General features: G+C 43.7%; 1 protein-coding gene and 1 non-coding gene across 2 annotated transcripts in view; both read right to left on the reverse strand.

Moving 5' to 3' along the window:
* Window positions 1–27500, reverse strand: part of LOC138970723 (kinesin-like protein KIF3B) — a 52493-nt gene that overhangs the window by 24089 nt on the left and 904 nt on the right. Inside the window, exons 2-14 of the mRNA XM_070343219.1 lie at window positions 27486–27500; window positions 26551–26639; window positions 23380–23484; window positions 22866–22990; window positions 22169–22293; window positions 19989–20072; window positions 18538–18617; window positions 17980–18049; window positions 16652–16744; window positions 15955–16087; window positions 15570–15657; window positions 13114–13209; window positions 12040–12116 (exon numbers count right to left, since the gene is read on the reverse strand). The exon at window positions 27486–27500 is cut by the window's right edge and continues 94 nt beyond it. Coding sequence (XP_070199320.1) covers window positions 12040–12116; window positions 13114–13209; window positions 15570–15657; window positions 15955–16087; window positions 16652–16744; window positions 17980–18049; window positions 18538–18617; window positions 19989–20072; window positions 22169–22293; window positions 22866–22990; window positions 23380–23484; window positions 26551–26639; window positions 27486–27488 — 1168 coding nt within the window. The 5' untranslated portion in view covers window positions 27489–27500. The remainder of the gene's footprint in view (window positions 1–12039; window positions 12117–13113; window positions 13210–15569; window positions 15658–15954; window positions 16088–16651; window positions 16745–17979; window positions 18050–18537; window positions 18618–19988; window positions 20073–22168; window positions 22294–22865; window positions 22991–23379; window positions 23485–26550; window positions 26640–27485) is intronic.
* Window positions 7299–7371, reverse strand: Trnat-ggu (transfer RNA threonine (anticodon GGU)). Its single transcript has one exon. It is a non-coding gene; the product is annotated as a tRNA-Thr (tRNA).

Consider the following 27500-nt stretch of genomic DNA (forward strand, 5'->3'; position numbering starts at 1 on the left):
ATCGAAAATTTCTTATCAAATTTTCATTTAATTAATATACTTACCAACTCACATAAATAGCATTAACTTCAGTTTGATGCGTTAGACATTGAAGCACTGACCCTGGTAACAGGGGGAGATAACTCCCAAAACAAAACAAACCCTTGACAACGGGTCCCGGGAGTTACCTCCCCCCACCGGCTGCCCGCGCATGCGCTGGACATACTGCCGGTATAGTCATTCCCACTGAAACACCACCTTAAACCACACAAAGCGGGGTAGGTAGGGAGGGCATTAACTATGTGAGTTGGTAAGTATATTAATTAAATGAAAATTTGATAAGAAATTTTCGATTAAATAACATATTCTTACTACAACTCACATAAATAGCAGATTGTTACACAAGGAGGCGGGAAACTCACCTAAACCTTCGGTAGAACCTGGCCAGCTGCCACCATGGCAGGCAAACAGCTCGAGCCATCTTGCCTAGTGCTGGCAATATCACGTAGATAAAAGTTTATGAAAACGTCTTCAGACTTCCAGTATGCTGCTCTGAGCACTTCAGTCAACCTGCCTGAGCGCAAGACCGCTAGAGAGGCGGCCCAGGCTCTCGCCTCATGCGTACGAGGCGACCGTAATGGGAGAACGGAGCGTCCCCCCCCATGTGTCTGCCACCACTCATATGCTTGCCTTATAAGCCCGGCAGACCATCTCGCCAAAGTCGTCTTAACGATATCCTTATCCCTGGCTACGTTTAACGAGATGAAAAGCAATTTCTGAGATGAAGCTCTTAACGGAGCCGTGCGAGACAGGTAAGCCCGCAGAGCCCGGACCGGGCAGTTCAAGAGGTCAGGGTCACCGCGCGGTAAAATAGAACGCAGCGACTGTATGTTCACAACAGGAGACGGCTGGTTAGGTTTTTGATTCTTTGCTAAAAACACAGGCGAAAAACGCAAGATAACCGAGCCATCTTTTCGAAGGAAATATCCTGATTAAGTCCAGAAAGAGCGTGAACCTCGCTTCCCCGACGCGCTGACGCAAGCAAAATAAGTAGGAGAGTCTTCTTAGTAAGGTTAGACAGACTAGCCTCTTTCAAAGGTTCGAAAACCGAGGAGCGCAAAAATTCCAGTACCAGTAAGAGATCCCATGCTGGGACAGACGTTCTGCGTGAAGCAGAGCTAAGAGCGGAACCTTTAATGACACTTGCGATCACCCCGTCCAGGGCAATAGAGCGTCCCAACTGCTTGAGGGTAGTGGAAATGGCAGAACGACGTACCCTGAGGGTAGACGCCGTCCGACCTTGGGAGGACAGCCAAGCAAAATGATTTGCAACCTGCATAGTACGTGGAGACAACGGGTTAACGCCGTTAAGACGACACCACTGGGCCCAAGCAGCCCAATGGGACGAATAAACAGCAGAAGTAGATCTTCTATGCGCCTTCTGCACCAATGTCAGAGTGAGGTCTGACGCCCCAGCGCGCTTCAACGCTCTCCTGACAGAACCCAAGCGTGTAGAGCCAGGAGATGAGGGTCCCTGTGAGGGATCCCCGACCTCGGTTGCAGAAGCTCCCCTTCTCGAAGATCGAGAGGAATGGGTGGACCGTCGGCTAGACGAAGAAGGTCCGGAAACCACGCCTGGCTCGGCCACAACGGCGCTATGAGAACCAGCCTTGGCTTCTCCAAGTCCGCCTTTCTCAGTACCTTGCTCAGCAACGGAATGGGAGGGAAGGCATAAGCTACCAGATCCTTCCAGTCTATTTCCATGGCGTTGACCTCCCAAGCCTCCGGGTCGGGCACTGGAGACACGAAGACTGGGAGACGCCGAGAGAACCGGGTGGCAAACAGATCCACGAGGGGTTTGTCCACCTGCGTCCACAGACGCCGCAGTGCTTGGTGTGCGATAGTCCACTCCGAGTGCAGAATCTGCGAAGTGCGACTGAGTGAATCTGCCAAGATGTTCAGGCACCCCGGAAGGTACTTCGCTGAAATCACAATTCCCTGAAGGAACGCCCAAGCGAGAATCTCGCAAGCTCTGTTGGACAGAACCAGCGAGCGCGTACCCCCCTGCTTGTTCAGGTACGCGGCCACAGTTGTGTTGTCCATGTGGATCAACACATGCTTGCCCCGCAACGAGGCGACAAACTCCCGAAGCCCGAGGCGCACTGCTTCCAACTCCAGAATGTTGATATGCAACGATTTCTGATCCTGGTCCCAAAGACCAGAAGCTGTGTTCCCCTCCAGATGAGCTCCCGAACCCTGAAGGGACGCATCGGTAAAAAGATGCAACTCCAGGGGGGGCAAGGAAATCGGAACGCCCTGAGCCAGCCAGGCCGAATCCAACCACTGCCTTGTTGACTCCAGGAACCATCCCTGAAGGGGAAGAGACAGATTCCAACCTTGCGAGGCTGGATCCCAGGCAGAGTTCAGAAACGCCTGAAACGGGCGTTTGTGAACTCTGCCCAGAGGAATCAGGGTAGACATCGACTCCATCTGGCCCTGGAGTGACGCCAACACCCTGACAGGCGCGTGGCGGAGGCTTGACAGAGACCTGACCAGATCCTGCAGCTTGTCTATCCTCCGCTGGGCGGGACGCACAGTCCAAGCTAGGGTGTCGAACACCATGCCCAGATAAGTGAACTCCTGAGAGGGAACCAAGTCGGACTTCCCTTGGTTCACGAAGAAACCTAAGTCTCTCGCAGTCTGCAAGACTATCTGGGTGTGCTGCCCGCACAGGGACTCTTGTTGACTCAGAATCAACCAGTCGTCCAGATAAACTCTGAGACGAATCCCTTTCTGGCGCACTAACGCGCAAAGCTGGCGCACTATCATGGTGAAAATCCAGGGTGCTAAAGAAAGCCCGAACGGCAGCGCCCTGAACTGGAACACCCTGTCGCCCCACAGGAACCGCAGCCACTTTCGATCTGACCTGTGCATCAGAATGTGGAAGTACGCGTCTGTCAGATCGATGGAAGTGACCCAGTCCGACGGACGAAGGGCCTCCCTGACAGACGCTGGAGTCTCCATCTTGAACGGAACTTTCCGGAGGAAGCCGTTCAAGGGAGACAGATCCAACACCGGTCGCCAACCCCCTGACGCTTTCGGGACGACAAACAGTCTCCCGTAAAAGCCAGGGGACCGACGATCGATGACCTCTTCTACCGCTTGCTTCCGCAAGAGCAGTAGAACTTCCGCCTGAATAACGGCACAAGCCTCTGGATCGGCGGGGAACTTGAACCTGGGTGTTGTCCTGGTTAGAGGGGCCTTGTCCTCCAACCAGAGCAACCGGAACCCCGATCGAACCACTCCCGTAACCCAAGAGTTGCTCGTAAGAGCCAACCAAGCTGGAACGGCCCTTGAGAGGCCGCCCGCTACCAAAGGGGTAGGGGCTAGGGGAGTGGCTGGATCGGGGAGCCTTCATTGGGGGTTAGGCTTGCCACCTGACCCCTTCTTCCCGAAGGAAGGTCTCTTATTGTAGGGGCGAGAACGACTGCCACCCCTGTGCGGCCTCGTCTTCTGTCCAGAGCCGCGAAAAGATGAAGGCGGCGCCGAACCGCCTTTCTTCTGACCCTGCTTAAGGGCAAGCTCAGACAGCTTAACAAAATGCAAGTCCTTCGCATCTTGAGACTCTCGCCTGAGAGCCTCAAGAGACTCAGGACCCAGTAAGCTCTGTCCCGCAAAAGGAGCAACTTTCAAAGCCTCAACAGTGGCTTTATCCGACAGTCTCGAGTCCTTCAACAGAGCTTCGCGACGCCACATCACGGCCTGCGTGTACAACTTGGCCGAAGTTGCGGTCTGCTCAGCTACGATCTTAGCAAGAGCTGCTAACAAAGTTACAACATCTTCTTCCACCGCGTCGTCCCGGAACTTAAAGGGCTCCAGCGACACAGAGATGGATCTGGACAACGCTCTAATAAGAGTGTCAGACACGGAAGACAATTCGAGAGAAACTCTCCCAGCTTCCTCAATCGCGATCACGCCGGCTTCGGTACAGACTGAAGGCCTCTCCTTCTTGTACCCATCCTTCCGTAAGTTCGCCAGCTCCGGAGTGACCTGAAGCGGGGAACTCGGAAGCGCGAAAGAATCGATCAAATGAACAGGCTTCCCGTACAGCCTAGGTTTACGGTTCAAATCCGCCGGCATGCGAGAACAATCACTCGGCGATGCCAACCAATTTTGAACAGACTCCGGCGCATCCCCATGTGCAGTTAAAAGAGGAACGATGCTATCGGAATTGGCACCCAGGACCCTAGCCATCTGATAGGCTATAGAGGGAGACTCCCGAAACCGGAAGCGGACACCAGCCTCACTGTCCCCCCGGAAATCGCCAAACGCGGAAGGAGGTGCTGCTAGCCGTGAAGACGAAGTTGACACCCCTTCCGCAAAATATCTAGAGGTAACCTCAGCGGCGGCACTCAGCGCGCGTGAGAAACTCCTCTCAACCCGAAAGTTGTGTTCCGCCTCAGAAGAGTCGCCACAATCTTCGTCAACATCCCCATCATCAACAAAGATGTCCGATGAAGACCGATCATGACCGGAACCATCATTGTCCCTAAACGGAACTGATGAACTCGTCGTACCGGAACCCTGTGTAACCACACCAAGGGGAACCGGTATAGCCGAGCTGCTACCACTGGTAGCTGGCAATCCGGAAGGAAAGGCGACCGGAAACACACCTGTGCTTTGACCGGAAGCCGACCCAACCTGTCCCCTGCCGACCACAGCCGCCTGAGCGGAAGTGAAGGCAGGAAACGGATTGCCGTTACCACCAACGACCGGAACCCCCGTAGGCTGTGAACCGGAAGTCGATGGTAACGAAATGAAAGTGCCACGATCTCTCGGAAGAGATCCTGTGGCCGGAAATCCCTTTGCCGAAGCAGTTGAACCCGAGTACGAGGGACCGGACGTACCGGCCCCAGCGTCAAGGGTGGAATAACCGTCGAGATGAGCAGCACGCATTTGCGCCGAACACCCCGAACTTCCACGAACACGTACCTGATCGGCCGAAGCCGAAAGCTGAGGATCAGCAACGTCCGCCGACGTAATCGTAGCAGAAGGAAGAATCCTCGACAAAGAGGCAGCGTTGCCAACCCCTGGAGGCAAAGCTGGAATGGTGGAGTAAGACACACCCCTGTCAGTAGCCAGCATCTCCCTCATTTGATCCTTGAAAGTAGAAAAAAGAGCAAACAATTCATCGCGCGAGACCGCCTGAGTCTCTTTCTCCTGTGGCGACAAAACAGGCATGCTAGCAGGAGGATCAATCGAAACACGCACCGACTCCTTGCTCACCGGATCAAAAACACTGACCAGAGGTCGTTTCGACGGCGAAACCTTATCTTTCGAACGCGACTTCTTAGATTTACTTTTAGACGAAGACGCAGACCCAGAACTGCCCAGCGGCGAACCCACCGGTACCTGTTTGGCAGAGCTCTTCCCCTTGTCCGCCATCGAAATGACAAGTCACAACGAGAAAATTTCGCAAAAATAATACAAAATTCTAAAATGCAAATGGCGGCATGCACCCGTAACACCGGGCACTGCCTACACTAGGTTGAAGTAACAAAAAACTCCAGAAATCGGAGTCAAAAGTTCCGCAACCGGCAGACAAAACAAAAATGCAAATGGCGGCATGCGCTTGTAACACAGCGCTCTGCCTACAGTAGGTTGAGACAACAAAAGACCCCAGAAATCGGAGCAAAAAGTTTCACAACCCAAAAATAAACAAGCAAAAGAAGGCAGGCATCTAAACAACGGTGCTCCTACCTGAAAGCGCCAAGTTGACGAACAGAAAAACTTCGTAAGACGAAGTGCAAAATTTCAACAACAATTACAAAATGCAAATGGCGGCCGGCACCAGCTAACAGTGCCCTGACCGTTATAAGCCAAGTTGAGAAGAACAAGAAACTCCGACAAGTTAGAGTCAAGTTCCCCAACAAAATACACTTTGCAAATGGCGGCAAGGCAAAACAAGATAAACAAGAAAGATCTCACCGTAGTAGAGGCAAGAAGCGTTCAGACTTCAAAGGGTCAACGGCCTACCGTGGCAGGCCAGCGGCTGAAGAAAACAGCCAGAGTGCAAACACGTCTATTCGCTAGCGTGTTGAAGAAGGGAATGACTATACCGGCAGTATGTCCAGCGCATGCGCGGGCAGCCGGTGGGGGGAGGTAACTCCCGGGACCCGTTGTCAAGGGTTTGTTTTGTTTTGGGAGTTATCTCCCCCTGTTACCAGGGTCAGTGCTTCAATGTCTAACGCATCAAACTGAAGTTAATGCTATTTATGTGAGTTGTAGTAAGAATATGTTATTTAATGTAAAGCTCGCTATACATAGAATGTTGCAAAGAAGGGAGTATGTCTATGAACAAAAAACACCCGAGGACCTTATGCATTTTTAGGCATTGCATATGTACACGTATTCATTATTACTGAAACCTGGATTTTGCTTTATATGGTCACAGTTCTTCACGACATTAAAACCAACACCAATGAAACTTAGTCATTCTTTTTTTTTTAAAGCCGCCCAGTATATCAGTGCCCTACCCTTGGCCTCGTAACTATCAGCCCTCCTTACCTCAGCGATGAGGGACTGGTTGTTAAGGATGGCCGACTTCTCCTCGTCCAGTTTAGCCATCTGCTCCTGCATGAAGGCCTCTTCGTTCTCCTCGTCGTCCTCTCCTTCCTCGTCGCTGTCGTCATCCTCTTCAATGATCTCGCCTGTGACAGTCAAAGCATGAAATCAACGAGAGAAAATAACGTTTTAGGGATCAGAAAGATAAGGTCAAGATTTTTATATAGTCCTGTGAGGTTACCCTCATGGAAATTCGGGTTGCTTTCTGGGAAAAGCGAGCTGCCATACCGTACGTCACAGGTTATTCAATAAACCATATTCTCTAAACAGGATTTTCATTTAAACTGTCATGAACACTGGTGACTGAGAATAAAAAAAATAAAAAAATTTGTCTCTTTAAAAATAAAATCTACCCTGAATCTTATTTCCACTTTGATTTGTTAAAAAAATAAATAAAACCAATACAATTCTAATTTTCACAATTTTGGCTGCACTTATCCGACTGTATTCACAAAATGATTGGAAACCAAGAATGTCACACTATGAAATATTACACACCAAAAAAGTAAATTTTAAGAGGCTTATTGTCCGTCAGGTCTTAATTGCCTATATTGGACATGAATTGGTTTATACGATTCGAGTTTTTACGCGCTCAGCACTTATCTTAGAATGACCAAGATCTTTAACGTGCCATTGTGGTGACACGGGCCGGTGGGAGATGGATACCGTCTCTGGGTCTGCACATAAAGTTGACCTGTCCCGGCCCGGATTCGAACCAGCGACCTTTCGATCACCAGTCCAGTGCTCTACCACCTGAGCTACCCGGGCCCCTATATTACACACTAATAACACACTGAAATTTGAAGCACTGGGAATGGGATCCTGCCAAACCATTCTGCTGCATCTCCTATATCGTCCATTGTGCAAAGACAGTTCTCTTAAATGGTAGCAACAGTTGATTCTTGATACATACTGGTAAATGTATGAAGTTATTTGTTATTGTTATTCGTATCGTCTTCGTTAACTTTTTCGCGACGCGCCGCCCGAATACAAGCGTTCACTGATCATGCCGTTGTCAGCACGCCGCCAGAATCCGTGCGTAAGGTGCGTGAGTCGCTTCGCCTCACACCGCCTTAATAGTAGCGTTGGAAGTGGAAAATACCACGCTGGGGATTTTCCATACGAAAACCCACGTCATAGGTTCAGAGGTCGGCTGCATTACCATACGCGACAAATAACTCCCAGAACAGTTGATTTCATTGGTTAGTTTGGATACTACAGGTCATTGACGGGACCAACCCATGCCTTAGTTTCATATTTAGGATTCCAAAATGTCGCGAGTTGTCAGTGTTGTTGCGAAGCGAAGCGGCGTGCAGAAGGAAGGTAGTGACTGTGTGTGCATGAAACAGTGGTGTTGTGATAGATGGATAAGTGAGTGATGAGGGTGAATGAGCTATTAGCCAAATCAAGAGCTCGAGGTGTCAATGCTACTTTGGCCAAAACCCAATGCAAGCGGACGGACGCGATTCTGGTGCCGGGAATGTTCCGGCTGTGGCCACATGGCTGTGGCGCTTTGTGTTGATCCGTGCTTCGAAGTGTGGCACACAAAGAAGGATGTTCTCCGTGCATAAACCGAGTTCTAAACAAGTCATTTATACAAAAACTGTAAATACTGTGACAGCAAGTGTTTCTTTTCTTCTATGGATAAAACCCAACGCAATGGGACTCGATTCTGGTGCCTGGAATGTGGTGTGGCGTTTTGCGTTGAGCTGTGCTCTGTGGCACTGTAAATACTGTGACAGCAAGTGTTTCTTTTCTTCTACATGGATATATTCATCATAGTCATCACCCAGTCATCTCATTGTATCATTCAGGTTAGTAAATTCTTTTTTGAGTATTCACTAACAACATTTTGTGCATATTTTCAAACATGTCTGTAGTATTTATGTGGTGCCTCTGGACTTTTTTTTATTTAAATTGTTGACATTTTCAATAGCATACCACACAAACACAACAAGCCTTTTGACAAATACAAAGTACATTTCTGAAACAATGAAAGATCTTTCTTTAATTGTGTGCAAAAAGTAAGTCTCCACATGTACTAGTTTTTTTACAATATTTTTTTCAAAATACAATATTTTTTTCAAAATTTTCAAATTTTGGTTGTCAGCAGGCTATTTATTGACATTTTCAATAGCATACCACACAAACACAACAAGCCTTTTGACAAATACAAAGTACATTTCTGAAACAATGAAAAATCTTTCTTTAATTGTGTGCAAAAAGTAAATCCCCACATGTACTAGTTTTTTTACAATATTTTTTTCAAAATACAATATTTTTTTCAAAATGTCCCAATTTTGGTTGTCAGCAGGCTATTTATATGCTTTGGCGCATGCGTTCTGAGTGTATAGTCATGTCATAGGGTGGACGTGTTGAAAGAGTTATACACACGAGTACAGAATTTTTTTGTCTTTTTATTTACTGCTAATTAATGTGTCAATACCACTTCCACCATTCCCCAGACCTGTTTACCCCCATAAGTGTTTTGGAGTAATGCTCAGCCCCAAAAATAGTAATCCTGGCACAAAAATAGTAATCATCCAGCATTTGTCGCCAATTACAACGCACATGACAACTGTGTCTGCGAAACGCAATCATGCACGTATAGGTTACAACACTCGTGGTTTTTTATATGGCTTGTATTTCAGTCAAGACCCAGCGGATGAATATCATCGGGAGACACGAGCCTTTGGCGAGTGGCTCTCGATTGATATTCCCGCTGGGTCTTGACTGAAATACAAGCCATATAAAAAACCACGAGTGTTGTAATCTGTATATCCCATTCTACCATCAAACACAAAGTGTAGACTACTAGCGGCACTGTTGCGATCTGTGGAGTGTGAAACAGTGTTTTCAGCGAGACTTGGCCTTTTTGCAACCTTAAACTAAGTGACCGTCGCTGAAAAAATAAAACGAATGAGTGCATCTATAAGTACGCGGTAACACTACTTTCAGACCGTTTAAAAGCTTTAAGTAAAGGTTCATAAGTTGCAAGAAAGTAATGAAGTCGTATAGAAATCCATTTAGTTGAAGCGCACAATTCTTTTGCGTTTCAGGTCGGCGGAACGGGGAAACCGGTTTGGCCCCCATTTGGCTTACTCGACTCGATTCAGAATCGATTCCACGTTGTTTTTTTCGAACGCATTATTATACAATTAGTCTTATTGACAGAGAAGCAAATTTTAGGGAACACATATGTAGATTTAACCATTTGCTCCCTATTTGAAATGTATCTACATGTTTTGCGAGTGTGTTTGCATGAACCTAAACTGGTATGGGTGCGAGGAAAACAGGACCCAAGTCTGTCACCGCCGCTTGATTGCATTTTGAAAGAATATGACTGGATTACGGAAAAATACACACATGTTAAGTTCTTAGATACCTTCATCGCCAATGTGGACTTACTGCAGAGCCAGGCAAAAGAGTAGACTTGCTCGCAAAACACGTGAAACAGCTGATGATAGCGAAGCCCAACCGTGCCAGGTAAGGACGGTCTGACAGATTCTCAAATGTCGTCTGCTAACGAAGCAAGGGGAGGGTACTCGTGTTTTTGTTTTGGTTCGCTAGCATCTGGTTATCTTGTAAGTTGAATGTTCGTTTTTTCCCACCTGCATTGCTTTCATAATGAAAGAAACGTTTGCTTATTGCATCTCATACATCAGATCAGTTCTGAGATTCATTTTTGCGTGCAACTGATATGGTTTTCTGAGCCGTGCAATACGATTTTGGAACTTCATACAAATGTGTCACATTGTTCGGCGCGAGGTCAAAGGTCGGGAGCAAAGTAGTTCTTCGCCCAAATCGGAATCTGCACTATCATATATTTTTTTGAGTCCATGATGTATTTATTGAGCTATAAAAATACAACATATATACCCATACTGAAGTAACAGAGACAAAGAAGGGAGGTCATGGGATATATAATTATATCCATCATTCACAAACAAAACACATCAGTCAGTTTTTGTAGTCATCATAATTTCAAAGAAGATCACATCAAAAGCACATGCATCACTGATTCTTTTTCTTTTGCTCGTAGTAGGCCTTTTTCAGTGTGTCAAACGCTTCTCTACTGTACTTGCGCTTGCTGAATGAGTGAGGGCGAGACTTCACCACTAGAATAAGGCTCTCCAGCGTCTCATCAAACAGACATGATCTCAGGTTAGTCCTGTGCTTTATCACCCCATTTTGCCATTGAAAAAACAATGCCAAACATGTGAATTGATAAAACAAAAAATATTTTTTTTATTTTTTTTATTTATGAAAATTGTAGTCTTGACACGGATAGCGGAATGGCGTATTTTTTGCAAAAAATCGTAATAAATTACGCCAAAATCGTAAGGGTAAACAGGTCTGATTCCCCCTCTCCAGCCCTCCTCCCCCTTCTTTCCACCCCTCCCCCCCCCCAACACACACACACAAACACACTTAAATCCCCGCCTGGCCTTAAACTCTTGCTGTGCAATAACAATAATAAAGGCAAAGCAAAACATTCCTTTCCAGCTTGAGAAACAAACAGGTCTGCGCAAACATTTTCTCATATTCTTGTTTAACAAAAAAAACAAAAAAAATTTGTGTGTGTCTTTTTGTTGTTGTTTTTGTTCTTTTTAGTTCAGCTGCATTTCTTTCAACTTCCTTGCCGATAGAAACATCTGTGCAACGGGGCTTAACTAAAAAGTGCAACCCTTCATCCCTGATACTAACTTACCTTCAGCATTTTTCTTCCCTGGGGAAATGGACACACTCGTTGACTATAAAAACACAATTCTTCTGACTCTTCATTTTCTTGATCATCCGAATTTGCTCTACATTATAGCATCGACATTTATTAAGTGGCTCAGTCCATAGACAGTAAGACTGAAGAAAAAACAATGTTTGGAAGCAACATGATCAGCCCTTGATTTTATCGAATTTATGAGACAAAAACTACTAAATGTAGACATGTTCTTTCATGGCTATCTCCAGAAGAGAGAACATTTCAAGAATAAGTCAAGTGTGATGATGATGAACCGGTTCACACAGGGCTCTTCTTCTTCTTTGTTCATGGGCTGAAACTCATGTTTTTGCAAGAGAGTGTTTTTACGTGTATGATCGTTTTTACCCTGCCATTCAGGCAGCCATACGCTGCTTTCCTGGGAAGCATGCTGGGTATTTTTGTGCTTCTATATCCCACCAAGCTCTGACATGGATTGCAGGATCTTTGCGTGCGCATTTGGTCTTGTGCTTGCGTGTACACAGGAAAGGGGATAAGGCACTAGCAGGTCTGCACATAAGTTGACCTGGGAGATCGGAAAAATCTCCAACCTTGACCCACCAGGCGACTGCAGACGGGATTTGAACTCTCGACCTTCCGATTAGAAGGCTGATGTCTTATCCACTTGGCCACTGCGCCCGTCTACACAGGGCTAAATAAGGAGATTTCCTCTTTCTTACCATCTTGGGTACGTCTGGTCCTCTTCTTCTTCTTCTTCTTTTTGGGCCCTCCATTTCCCGACAGCTGGTTCCTCAACCTGCAGCAAACACACACATCATTCATTCAGCTGCATCTTAAAGGCTCACTCCGCCTCCCGTAAACCATCCGTTTCCCATCACAGATGCTAGTGCCAGGCTATTACATACCTGCAGCAAACACACACATCATTCATTTAGCTGCATCAAAATCATAAAAAGGCCAACTCCGCCTCCCGCAAACCATCAGTTTCCGATCACAGACACTAAGTGCCAGGCTTTTACATGCAGTACAAACACCCTTACGTTTGAACGCTTACCGCTAGGGAACACCCTATAGATTAAGCGAGCATTTTTTAAAGAATTTATTTTGCGTGGACCTATAGGTATGGATCGGAGGCCTACATGCAAAAAACATGAGTGAACGTGGGAGTTTCAGCCCATGAAGGAAGAATGCAGAAAGGAAGAAAGGGGGCAGACAAATCCAGTGTAGAAATACTGAATCTTAAAGAACAAAGTGGGGCCCAAGGACTGTTATGCCGGGGTGGAAGTAGAGATAAGCGCCTACTTCCCAAGAAATGCTCCATATGGCTTCGTGTCTCCAAACACCTCTGACAGTCAAATCCAGCTCCTGGCCTTCACGTGGCGGGCCCTGTCTTCGACTAACAGGAGAAGGGATGCAGGCGGGTCCCTGGCGCCTTAAAACCAGCTGCTTCGGGCAGATGGGGCTCGTCAACCTTGGATGGTCGCTCATCTAGGAGAAGGACAACTCCGATTTCAAAACCCGCACTGCCTTGTGTGCGCCTTGGGAAAGGCAAAGGCTACGAGAAGGAAAACTTCGACAACAAACCCGGGTAGAGTGGACTCGACAGCCCAGCAAAGCAGCTACTCTTGGGGAGGAGGCAACCCTGAGTAAGAACCTCAACCACCGAAGACGGAAGACAGCAGCCAACTTGGCGTGGGGAGAAAATCGGCTGTCTACGCTTCCACGATAATATGGCCGTACAATTATCTTTCATCGAACGCAGAAGAAGAAGAAGAAGAAAGAACAAAGTTCACCTGTTGATCTCCTCCTGAAACTCTCGCAGCAAAGCGTCCTTGGGATCCTCGTTGATCTTGGGCTTGTTCTTAATGCTCTTGGCACGGTTGGCGTACCTGACCACGTCAACACAAATAATAATAATGATGATATTAAGAATAATAATTCATAACAGACCTGGGAACCCCTGTTTTGCACTTGGAACATTCTCAAAGAAACTTGGAGTATTTTCGGAAAAATAAGTGTACTCCACACAGCATTTGAACATCCAAAATACTGGATCGGCTTCGACATGCGCTTGTGAAGAACAGTAGTCTAGGAATTTTGTTGAACTTATTTTTTTCTACCGAACGAGCTGATCGTATTTCAGACAATCAAGCGTACAAAATACGATGAAATTGTATGGGTTCCCAGGCCTGTTATCAATTTTAATTATAATAATAATAATAAGGGTATTTACAAATGGTGCTTATCCCACCATAGTTCTAAGCACCTTACGCCGACACACAACAAATAACAAGAAGAGCAAACGCTCGATCGAGTCACTTTCGCAGTTCTGAATATTATATGAGGCATCAGATGGACAGGAAGAAATTGCTATTCACAACACAATGAGTCACGTTCACATAAAATTTGAGCCCGGTCACTTTTATAGTTTCCGAGAAAAGCCCAACGTTAAGTTGTGTGTTGCCGAACAGAAAAGGCTAGTTATCTCCCTTGTTTTTCTGATAACGTTCGTAAAAGGCTACAGACGTAAATACTTTGATGTAAAGAATAATCCTACAAAGTTTCAATCACATCCGATGAACTTTGTCAAAGATATAAAATGTCTAATTTTTCCTTTGACGCTGACCTGTGACCTTGAAAAAGGTCAAAGGTCAACGAAACCATCGTTAAAGTGTAGAGGTCATTGGAGGTCACGACTAAACAAAATATGAGCCCGATCGCTTTGATAGTTTCCGAGAAAAGTCCAACGTTAAGGTGGTGTCTACGGCCGGCCGGCCGGCCGGCCGGCCGGCCGGACAGACTAACACTGACCGATTACATAGAGTCACTTTTTCTCAAGTGACTCAAAAATGAAGCATTTTTCAGCTCATTGATTTTATTCAGCATTGAACACACTTCCTCATAAATGGTAATGTATCGATTGGACATTGGATTTTTCTTCTTTGAGCCATGTGACGTCAGAGGCCTACAAAACTTCATATTTGCAGGCGTTTCAGGTTGACCGAAACTTCAAAGGAACTACAAAACACACGTCATATGTTTGATTGCATGTGTGTGTGCTCGTTCAATCGTCAAAACAACAACAAAGTCAGTACATGATGTGTGTTTTGTAGTTCCTTTGAAGTTTCGGTCAACCTGAAACGCCCAAATATGAAGCTTATGTGTTTGATTGCATGTGTGTGTGCTCGTTCGACAATCGTCAAAACAACAACAAAGTCAGTACCTGAAAGGAATTCGATCGATACATAAATGTTATTTGCTTTTTTGACCAAAATATGACATTTTACACAGATCTCGACAGTCATTGTTCACCTCGACCGCTATCGCGGTCTCGGAGAACAATGACTGTCTCGATCTGTGTAAAATGTCATATTTTGGTCAAAAACGCAAATAACGTATAATGTATCGATTGGACATTGGATTTCCCTTCTTTGAGTCATGTGACGTCAGAGGCCTACAAAACTTTATAATTGGGCGTTTCAGGTTGACCGAAACTTTAAAGGAACTACAAAACACACGTCATGTGTTTGATTGCATGTGTGTGTGCTGTTCAATGTCAAAACAACAACAAAGTCAGTACATGACGTGTGTTTTGTAGTTCCTTTGAAGTTTCGGTCAACCTGAAACGCCCAAATATGAAGCTTGTGTGTTTGATTGCATGTGTGTGTGCCCGGGCTCGTTCAATCGTCAAAACAACAACAAGGTCATAGTACCTGAACAGTGAAAGGAATTCGATCGATACATAAATGTTATTTGCGTTTTTGACCAAAATATGACATTTTACACAGATCTCGACAGTCATTGTTCACCTCGACCGCTATCGCGGTCTCGGAGAACAATGACTGTCTCGATCTGTGTAAAATGTCATATTTTGGTCAAAAACGCAAATAACGTATAATATCACTGGAAACAACAAAAATACTTTTGGAAAAAAAAAAGAAAAAAGAAAAGAAAGATCGTGCAGAATGAGTAAACATACAATAAACACAAGATTTTTAAAAAGTCTTAAAAAAAGGAAATATTTCAGAACAGTGGAACCCTATTTTAAGACCCCCCAATTTAAGACTCCCTCCCTTTTAAACCCTTGTTTTCTCAGATTTTCTGTTCATAACTTCTGTAAATTTACCCCCATTTTAAGACTCCCGCCCCCCCCTCCCCCTAAGAGCTGATTTTCTCTCAGTTGTGGAGGTCTTAAAAGGGGGGTTCCACTGTACACACGGAGAAGGCAACAGGCAACAGGCAACCATACCTGAGCGTGGTGAGAGTCTCGTCAAAGTTGTAGCTGGCAGGCCCAATGTTGGCCACCATGGTGGTTTTGCTGTTGCCTCCCAGCGAATCTGAACATACAAACGTATCCATAGAAAAACTCCGGAAATAACTGTTGTGTTTTCATGGGTTGCTTTTTCTTAGAAACATTGAGTCAAGCTACACATGACAGGCCAATAACTAGCAAGCCGAGTGTCTTTACACATGGTTTGCTCGATCTGTGCACCTTATATCAATGTGTGTATGCATGTATGAATAGAAACTCACCTCAGGGCAATTATGAATGGCTCCTTATGCTGTATGGCAAATTAAAAACAAAACAAAACAACTCCTATTCACGTCCAACACAAAAACAATTTCAAACACACCTTGCAGAAGCCTGGTGAGCTTGGAGTCTCTGTAGGGTATGTGAGTGGTCTTGGCGTCAACCAGAGCGGATATCACGTTGCTCAGGGCTGACAGGGACAGGTTGATCTTAGTGGCTTCTTTCAGGCGATCGCCCTGTAAAACAAAGTTTGATCAACAGTTAAACAAAATGGCAAAATGGAGAAATTAACTTCGTCGAAGCGATAAAAAGAACAAGTACTCATTCCGATGTTGACACTTGATACGGCATTTGAAATGTCCCTGGCTTTATCCCCTCTCCCCTGAAATCCAAAAATCTAAGGCTTTGCTAGTACAATCATCATGCACCCACTAAGGCTTTGCTAGTACAATCATCATGCACCCACTAAGGCTTTGCTAGTACAATCATCATGCACCCACTAAGGCTTTGCTAGTACAATCATCATGCACCCACTAAGGCTTTGCTAGTACAATCATCATGCACCCACTAAAGCTTTGCTAGTACAATCATCATGCACCCACTAAGGCTTTGCTAGTACAATCATCATGCAACCACTACAAGAAAAGATCACTCTTCCACAACCCATACAAACCCGACAGAGTTATTTCTGAAAATCGTCTATTTGGCTGATGAATATTAGAGATCTGAGAGCCAACAGAAAGACAAACGAAAGAACAGTCAGAGGAACCTGATGGAAGAAAGCAGAAGTGTGCACGTACCGTGGCTCCAGTCTTGGCCTGTCTCTCACTGCCCGCCAGATCCACCATGTTCAGTTTGCCCACACGGATGTGGTTCTCTCCATCTGCCCCAACCTGCAAATAGAGTGGCACCCCTGTTAAAACCCTCTGCTTAAAGACTCACACAGACACCAAACCACAGTGGCACCCCTGTTAAAACCCTCTGCTTAAAGACTCACACAGACACCAAACCACAGTGGCACCCCTGTTAAAACCCTCTGCTTAAAGACTAACACAGACACCAAACCACAGTGGCACCCCTGTTAAAACCCTCTGCTTAAAGACTCACACAGACACCAAACCACAGTGGCACCCCTGTTAAAACCCTCTGCTTAAAGACTCACACAGACACCAAACCACAGTGGCACCCCTGTTAAAACCCTCTGCTTAAAGACTCACACAGACACCAAACCACAGTGGCACCCCTGTTAAAACCCTCTGATTAAAGACTCACACAGACACCAAACCACAGTGGCACCCCTGTTAAAACCCTCTGCTTAAAGACTCACACAGACACCAAACCACAGTGGCACCCCTGTTAAAACCCTCTGCTTAAAGACTCACACAGACACCAAACCACAGTGGCACCCCTGTTAAAACCCTCTGCTTAAAGACTCACACAGACACCAAACTACAGTGGCACCCCTGTTAAAACCCTCTGCTTAAAGACTCACACAGACACCAAACCACAGTGGCACCCCTGTTAAAACCCTCTGCTTAAAGACTCACACAGACACCAAACCACAGTGGCACCCCTGTTAAAACCCTCTGCTTAAAGACTCACACAGACACCAAACCACAGTGGCACCCCTGTTAAAACCCTCTGCTTAAAGACTAACACAGACACTAAAATACAGTTGAACCCCTGTTTAAAACCCTCTGCTAACAGACAACCTCCCTCTGAAGACATTGTTTTTTATTATTTTGTTTTCATAAAATCTGTCAATATTTATTCATCGGTCTCCAAATGAAGACTCCCTCTCTCTCAGATCTGTGCGGGTCTTCAAGGGGATTTGGGGACCAATGTTATAAATATCAAAGTAATCAAATTAAAAAGAAAGCAACAAAGCACCCCCTCTCAACAACAACAAAAAAACCAAAAAAATCCGCCAACTAAAAAAAACCTGAAAACAGTAGTATTGAATCTCATTTCTTTATCCAAAATATAGAAGTACAAGTCTGACAATAAAGGATAACATTTTCCAGGATTTTTATTTTTTTGCAGTTGCAATGTCTATGAAGAAACATTTCTTTTTTTAAACTTTGTCTGGAACTTTTAACTGAGGAAACAAGAGGTAAAACCACTGTACCTCACTGCATTCCACAGTGATGATAAAAATGGCATGTGAGCGAGAGCTGTGTTCGTTCATGTTGGTTGCCCTGTAACACAGACATGAAAACGCTTGTAATTATCAAAACAAGATTAATTGGCAATTCTCTGACGGATGCCACAAAAAGTATCAGTCCACAACAGATGGAGCTTATTGCTCAGTTATGAGGTTGAAATGGTATTTGTATACAAAATTCTGATTATTTTAGATGGTGTAAAGCAACTGTAGCCATTATGTAAGACTTAAAAACCACACCATTGAATAAAAAAAATTATATAAAAAAAAATTTAAAAACAAATAATGATGCAAAATTGAGCATTCTTGCTTGAACTCAAAATGATCTTAGGAACGTTAAAAATACCAGAAATCTGCTAATGTTAAGAAAAAAAACTCAAGCCTCAACTGTTTGCAATTGTAACGTAGTATGTCACTTATAATATTAAATTAATATAGTATTATGAAACACACACCACCGTCACCAAAACATTCTCTCCAAAAGTCTCCAGAAGTTTCCGAAACAAAAGATGAACTACATACCCAACAGATCTGTTCTGGTTTCCAACGTTCATGACATGCTCAATTTCACGAACACTTTTGGTCACAAACGATGACAAATCCTGCAAGAAAACAATGCCAGAATATTATCAAAATCAAATAGCACAAATTTCCTTTCTGCAAAGTTGAGTAAGCTGGCATTCTAAGGAGGGTGAATGCTAATCCTCAATTAGCATACTTCACAAATTATCCTCATTTTTACCCACTTAATTAATTCCTCAAAATCCTCTTAAAGGTCCTTGTCTACATTTTTATACCGAAATCGCTATTTGACCATTAAAATGCAGAGTCTATTATCTACAAATATCAACTATACACCCCCTTTCGATCAGGAAAGACGAAGCCAGTGTAGCCGTTTGAAAATTCATTGCAGTATTCCAGCGTAGTACTCATAGTAGGATATCCTTATTTGGAAAATGCCAAGCGCAAAACTCCTCTCAAATCCCGTGCATTTCGTGCGTTAAAAAAAAGCGTGGACAGCGCTCCAGTGTCAAACTGTTGCTGCACTTGTTTGGGCGTGGCTATAAGCATAGTGACATGAATTTGATTGGTCAGTATTTTTAGGCAAAGCACATGTTCTCAGCAAACAGAAAACAAAATATTGGAAGCGTGAGTCACGCTACCCAAAAATAAAATCTTTTTTTTACATATATTTTTTTTCTATAACTTTTTTCCCCATGGTTCATTCATCATCTGACATAACTTTTTAGCGAAATCTAACCATAAGATTATTGAAAAAAAGCAAAAATGTAGACGACCACCTTTAAAATAAATCAAGACTTACGGTAAAGATAGACTGCAAGTGTTCTGAATACAAAATGACAACAGAAATAACCTCTAAAGTCTACCCCTGATTCAAGTTTTTCTCCTTCTCTTTTTCTTCTTCTGCGTTCGTGGGCTGAAACTCCCAAGAACACTTGTGGGTTTTTTTTGCACGAGTGGAATTTTACGTGTATGACCGTTTTTTACCCCGCCATTTAGGCAGCCATACGCCGTTTTCGGAGGAAGCATGCTGGGAATTTTTGTGTTTCTATAACCCACCGAACATGGATTACAGGATCTTTTTCGTGCGCACTTGGTCTTGTGTTTGCGTGTACACACGGGGGGTGTTCGGACACCGAGGAGAGTCTACACACAAAGTTGACTCTGAGAAATAAATCTCTCGCCGAACGTGGGGACGATTCTCCTTCTCAAGACCTTGCTTTTTCCAGATTTTCTGTCACCAAAACCTCTGTAGATTTACCTCATTTTTAAGCCTCCCTCGTTCTTAAGACTAGATTTTCTCAGATTTTCGAAGGTCCTAAAACATTTTTTTTTTTAAAGGGGGGGGGGCTAGACCATAGGAGGTATTAACAATCACAATCTGTTTCCAGAGCTGCAAATATGTCAGGTTGGGGGGAGGGGGGAAGGTGTACCAGTGTAACTAAGCTCACCTTGACATATACCCCTGTGTCTGGCCTCTCTTTCAGCTCCAGTCGCTTTGATTGGTCTTTGGACAGCAAGTCTCGGATATCCTCCTACATAACACCAACAAACACAAATAAGAAACATAAAACTATCACTGCTCAAAATGTATCACCCTATCACAACTACTTTTGTAGTTCTATCAACACCAATTCAGAATGCTTTTTTAGAAAGCGCTATCTGCTGGCTACAACCAGTCTACCTTCTTCTTCTTCTGCGTTCGTGGGCTGAAACTCCCACGTACACTCGTGTTTTTGCACGAGTGGAATTTTACGTGTATGACCGTTTTTTACCCCGCCATTTAGGCAGCCATACGCCGTTTTCGGAGGAAGCATGCTGGGTATTTTCGTGTTTCTATAACCCACCGAACTCTGACATGGATTACAGGATCTTTTTCGTGCGCACTTGGTCTTGTGCTTGCGTGTACACACGGGGGTGTTCGGACACCGAGGAGAGTCTGCACACAAAGTTGACTCTGAGAAATAAATCTCTCGCCGAACGTGGGGACGAACTGACGCTGACAGCGGCCAACTGGATACAAATCCAGCGCGCTACCGACTGAGCTACATCCCCGCCCGAACCAGTCTACCAATAACTGATAAGACACAAGATATACTCCTAAAAAAAAAGACCGTTCAAGAAAATGTATCAGTTTTTGAGGTGGAGGCATGTTGCTACTGTGCCCTTATTTCAACAGTGTGTCAGCTTTTTGTCAACACAAACTGGTAAGCACAGTTCATGATCAGGACCCTGTTGTAGCACTTGCATCAACAGTTTTTGTGCTGGAATATTTTTGCACAGTTTTCTAATGGCTTTAAAAAACACCCCCTTTTCCACAAAAGGGGAATCTTTCCACATCTTAACACTATTGTGACTAGCACTGCCACGGCGTTTACGTCCTGCCTGCCCAAGCTTGCCACCAAGAAACTTCCCAAAAATCAGTAACTGTAAAGAAATCTGTCTAGCAAGCTTGAATTAAGTCCAATCACCACCAAATTGTGTGTACTAATTCAAAAATGGATGCCCAGTTCAGTCGTGCTATTTATAAGTTTGTCACGCGATTTGTTTTAGCAAAGGGGGGTGAAAGGGGGGTGAAAGGGGGATAATTTGTGTTTTTTAACGTTTTTTTGTGTGTGTTTTATTTTCTACTGCTTTTTTTAAAAGTTATTTTTTAACAGAAAGTATTATAAATAATGTTATAACCAAACAAGGTGTAAAACCTATGAATTAGCTGAAATATTGTTAACATTGTACACAGAAATAAGGAGACAGTACAAAGAAAAAAACAAGCAAATCACGCATTCACTCACAGCATCCTGACTCAAATGAAACAAAACTGTAGATCTAACACTCACCAAATGATGTCTAGGTAATCCATATTGAATATAAGTCACATTTTCACAACAAAGTACCAACTGTACACCTATGAACAATTCCAAAAGGATTTGAAGGCTCCAGCCATCCATTGTTATCAGTGCTGCCACGCCCCCATAGCTCCTGCACGATTCCGAGATACATGTTCGTCTAGCAGTATCACCGCCAACCACGTGTAGTTTGCCGACTCGTACTAGCAACAACGGGACTGTTTCTTCCTCACTTTCACTGCTTGTATCGCTTTCGTGAGGCGAAAACGATACGTCCGAATCATGCTCTACGGGATCCTCTAGGTCCAACATCCGAAGAATCTCCTCCCGAGACAAGGCTCGCCTTTGATTCATTTTTTTCCTCAAAAACGCACACAAATCAGGCGGATTTGCAAATGGCAGAAGGGGACGCCAAGTGTATCAAGGGAAACAACTCAATTTATTTGCAAGCTTCAAAAACCGGGAAGCAATCACGAGTCGTGTACCTTGTATGTCTAATACTAAAATAGTCGCTTCCCGTCCGTGGGCGTTGCAGCGCTATTACTAATATAGTCGCATCCCGTCACGAAAGTGTTAAGCAAATTTTCAAAGATTGTATACATTTTCTTGACAGGTCCTTAACTTTTTTTGAAGGGTATACATCCCAACAAAGCTGCTCCCTGTACGTAATCAATGTCAATGATATCTGCTTGAAGGCAACATGAATGACAACAACTACTAGAACAACTATAAACACAACAAGCAGCAACAAAATCAAACAATCGAGACTATCATTTCTACCTTACCTGATAAATTTCCAGGTAGGATGCACGGACAAGGTACTGCTGGTTTTCAGATCTTGATATGTGATTGAAGACGTGATCAAACGATCGAGGGATGACACCCATTAACTCTGGACTAGTCTTTACACCTGTAAAAAAAAAAAAAGACACATTTTTAATTATATGCGATTCCTTCACTTGCACTACCAGCCTTACAAGCTATTATCCACTGCTGAAATGACTATTAAAGTCACTGGGACAAAGTTAACTTTCTTCTCGAAACTCTGTCATTCGATCCTTCCGGAGACTGTGACATCTGAAAATTTTGATCCATAAAATAAAAAAGCAATGATTGTAAGGAAAATTGTTCACCGAGGAGCAAGAGCCAGTTGACATGATTTCTTTTCTTTTCCATTAAATTAATTATCCAATTACTTAGAAATGCAGGTCGATTCCTCCTAGTGGGAAGACAGGAGTCATGCTACGCACACAGGTGTGTACATGTACAGGTGTATTCAGCCACCTGCACTTCTGGCGCAATGACGAAGATCTTTAACACGCCACAGTCAATGAGACCGTAGTAGAGTTTAGGCAAAAATGAAAACAAGTACTTCTCTTGGCATACAGTAGCTTTGAAGATGTACTTTAGTAATCCATTCAAATATTGGATTTTAACACACTCCCCCCCCCTCTACACGGCGCTATAAAAAATAAAGCCTACCTTGCATAGTGAAGGTTTTGCCTGTGCCAGTCTGGCCGTAAGCGAAGATGGTTCCGTTGAATCCCTCCAGAACACATTCCACCAAGTCATGAACGGTCTCTTCATACAGGTCCTGCTGTTTGGAACTATATGCAGAAAAAAACGCCAGTCTGAGTAAATCTCCAATTGGTTAAGCTATCATAAGCTCTATGCTTGAGTAAAGATCCTGAATGTTAGATACTGTATTACTATTAGTGTATATATATGTCACAGACTCACAATGCACAAATTTAATAAAGTTTTGTTCAAACCAACTCTCCACAAGATGCTAAGCTGATTTAGCCAAACAACATTAGTTCAGCTTCTTGAATCGCACAACCCCAGACAATGTTACCTGTAAAACCATGATCACATCAATTCTTAGTTGAAGAGTCTTTTCTTCGAACTGAAAGCCTCACAGTCACACACAGAAAAAGAGAGAAACAGAAATAATGTATACATCAATGTTCAACCAGTTAGAAAAAACCCAACTTACTTCCAGTCATAAACTGCATCAAATGTGAAAGATTTTGGTGCTTCCGCTGAATGTTTAGGGTTACGCACTTCAATCAAGCCCTTCTTCACCGTCATGTCCACAATTCTGTAAACAAAACAATTTATTCTGGTTACGCTGATGCATATCAGATGTCAAAGTTCGATGGGTTATAGAAACACAAAAATACCCAGCATGCTTTCCCTGAAATTGACGTATGCTGCCTGAATGGCGGGGTGAAAACGGTCATACACGTAAAAATCTACTCCTGCAAAAACGTGAGTGAACGTGGGAGTTTCAGCCCATGAACAAAGAAGATGCATATATGTGACCCTCCACCACGAAATGAGTCGCATGTCACCTCGCGCGGTTCTGCGCTAGGATTAATATAAGTCCGGGGAGTGTCTGGTAACAGTGTGAGGGTCACCTTAGTCACAGGCTTATAACTCAAACAGTTTTCGCTCTTTTCTAAAACGGTTTTCACCACTGGATAGAGCATAAAAAACTCTTTAGGAAAATGTAAAAATATGAAAATCATGCAAAAGTGACATGTGACTCATTCCGTGGTGGACGGTCACATATATATAAGCTAGATTTAGAGAGGTGAACAAAGTCCACCACTTTCCTTTCGCCACCTCATTTTCTCTTGCCCGCTCGTATGTGCGCGCGCGCACAACGAAACTCACCAGTGCGTGTTGTAAATTTTGCAGTTTAGACGCCACTGGCAGAAAAATTCTGTTCGCAGAAAAAGCGCTGACAACACATGTGCGATTAGTTTGCAACCCGAAGTTCTACTCATAAAATGTATAACTGTTCAAAGTGAGACAGTTAACAAATTAAGGTCTGCCCTATAAATATAAGTATTCTATTTATATTAGGGAAGAAATAGAACTCTAAAGTCGTGAAGCGGCAATCAGCTCCTGGCCGCCATCTTTGATTTTCCCCAGCGCAACCTAGGCAAATGTATGCTACAGAAATCCAGTGAAAGATCGACTTCAGTGTCCACTCCAGACCATTAAAGTAGGAAGATATGAACAGTTAAAATAACAATCAGGTCCAATAAATTAAAGGTTTCCATACAGAAATAACCAAAACATGAATACAAAGTGAACGAAAGTAGATTCGTAGAATCGCCCAAATCAACGAAAGTCGTTTGTGTTTTTGGTGTGAACTTCGTTTCCACAAACCGGAAATGACGTGTACGCAACATTTGTGACGTTGCACTTCCTTATATGGCACGAAACAAATGTAGTTGGTTGGTACTATCATAGACCATTTATCCTGGACCGCCAACTACAGTGGAGTCCGGGTACAACAAATCTCAAGGGAGATACATTTTAGTTTGTTATATCAGTAATTCGCTGTAGAGTTTTCAACCCTAAATGGCTTGAAGACAAGTTTTCCCACTCACTTTCAAATGATCGTCCCATCGATCTTTCCTTGGAGAGTACAATCTCTGCATGTTTTCAACAGCTTCATAATATAATCCATAGAGAGAGGCATAGTTCAAATGTTCACTTTACTGTCCTCCTCGAGTGTATCAAAATACGAAGACCGCCTGATTACCAGTCAAACAACTTGTGATAATGCATGTTTCAGCTACAAGGTACTACCCTGGTCATGTTTCCTCTCAAGACATCAAAGAGACCGCCCCATAGGTTAAACTGGGTCACTGAACCCGGTGCAGGAAGTGTTTCCTCTCTCAGATATGACAGGGGAACCACCTCTCATAGCTAAAACTGGGTCATTGACCCCTGGGAAGAAGGTCAGTGTCAAGGCATCACAATGGACCTGCCTTTGATCTACACACAGAGCACACATATTTCCACTCTGTATTCTTCCTTTGATGTGCGGCTTATTTTCATTCTTCGACCTTTTGTTACCGGTATATTTTTACTTGTGTTTGTTTATTTTTGTCTTTGGAGAGAATTATTGACATCAGTTCGTTGTAGCCTTGTGACTTTTAGAGACAAAACGGCTCTGGGGCGATGAAAACGTGTTTGTTATAAGAGGGGTTCGTTATGCAAATGAGTTCAAAAGGTTCGTTGTTGCCGGAAAGTAACAAGTAAGAAATAGAAGGCTGTCTGCCGGGAAATCAATGGCAGTTCGTTAAAAGCGGGATTTCGTTATACCCAGGTTCGTTATAGCTGGACTCCACTGTAGCTCTCTCTCCGCTCTTTCTCTCTATTACGATGTAGCGCCTCTCGCATTTAGGAACCTACGCTTACATGGCCTTTCAGAAATCAGGGGGATGTCATATCCGGTGTCGATTGTAAACATGGACGAAGTTGCCGAGGTAAGTTCTGAAAATGCTAAAATAAACTCAGCTAAAGTGCATATGGAACATGTTTTTCGATGAGTTTTGTTAAGTTTAGTTTGGAGTTTTGGAAAATCCACTTCATTGTCACCTCCCATTGTCACAAATAACTGGAGCGTGCTTTCTTTTCACTGTCTTCGAATCGCTGGCCTTTCAAACTGGACGCTAAGCGCCCCTGAAAGTCGAGCGTCGTAACCTCGAAGGGTCACGTGACGAGTTGGCGGTCCAGGCTATTTGGTCTATGGTACTATATAAGCCTATTACTAGGCAAGTGTGGGACAGGAAATGTACATTTACGGTTGAACGCCCCTTTTAAGACCTCTCCCTTTTTAAGATCTTGATTATTCAGAATTTCTGTTCATAATCATAATGTCTGTAAATTTACCCCGATTTTAAGACTACCCAAGTCTTTCAGTATTTCATAAGACCCGATTTATTCAGATATTTGGAGGTCTTAAAACTAATAAAAGGGGGGTTACACTGTATACATACTCACAAGTTGTAAACACAGCTCATGGATATGATAGATTAATAATTTTCAATTTATTGACTACAAATTATGCAAAAATCTGAACTAGGAAAAATCTTAAGTAGAAACATGCTGAGGCAAAAACAAAAACGGTTGATTAGGGTAACAATACTAACATGATCCAAAAAGTATAGTGGCAGTGTGCCATTATTTTCTTTCCTTGCATAAAATTGATCATAGTTTCTTCATTGTCCTTGGCAACTGAACTCAAAATGTCCCATCTTTATTGTTCTTCTTCAGGGTCAGCAGAAAAAACAAGAGTCAGTCTGGTTGCCTCAATCCAACATGTCTGTGGTTTTTTTTGTCCAACAAAGTTAAATCACTGTACCTTTCATGCCCATCCCTGGTTTCTTTTTCATTCATAGGTCGACATCTCACCACCACCTTCACACTCTCCGCTCCTTTTGTGTTCTTTGACTGAAAGCAAAATAGAAAATGAACATCAAGCAATCAAAAGCATATTGCACATCTGATTTGTTTCATGAAATTGTCAACTTGCAACATTTTGTATGACTTTCGCAACTGTAGATCGATGAGGTAATGCAGTTCATATTGTAATTCAATCAAGTTTGCGTTTTAATGAAACAGATCCTGTGATTGGTCAGAATGCCCCAATTCATGAAAAATTACCGGTCATTAATTGTCGATAACCACTCGCTAAAAAATCCATTAACAACCTGCTGGCGAGGCGCATTGATACAGCCTCAACTAGTCTCGGTTAGCTTTGAGGGTCATTTTACAAGTAGGAAATATGAAGGCAAACGAAATACCGAGACCATAAAGTATGCGAAGTGATGACGTCGAATACGTGACGTAAGTTGATGCATGAATTCTTCCGGAAGACCTCGAAGTTTCAAATGGAAGCGTGTTAATGTGTAATTAATGCATGCCTCTCAAGATTTCTGACTATCTTTATCGTAATCTTGATATGACTTTCAGTTTATTGAACTTTTAGAAATCTCTATAATATTAGATCTATTAACCTATTCGCTCCCAAACAGACTTTCTACAATTAAAAACTGTTGCTCTTGGTGTACCCCACTCTACCGGTCACAATTATGCCGATCATTGCAAAATATCGCATGTTCAGGTGCCAAACATGTGCATTCAAGCCATACCGCTGTGCAAAATAAAGGTCTTGGTTTGCTGCAACCTATGGCTATGCAGATTTCTTAGAGTAAAAGAAACCCCTGATAGTACCATTCAGGCAATATTTGCCTAATTAAAACAGGGAAAAAATATAATAAGGAAAAATACACTTACCATCCTGATGCCGGA

This window comes from Littorina saxatilis, linkage group LG7, assembly GCF_037325665.1.
Source record: "Littorina saxatilis isolate snail1 linkage group LG7, US_GU_Lsax_2.0, whole genome shotgun sequence".
NCBI lineage: Eukaryota > Metazoa > Mollusca > Gastropoda > Littorinimorpha > Littorinidae > Littorina > Littorina saxatilis.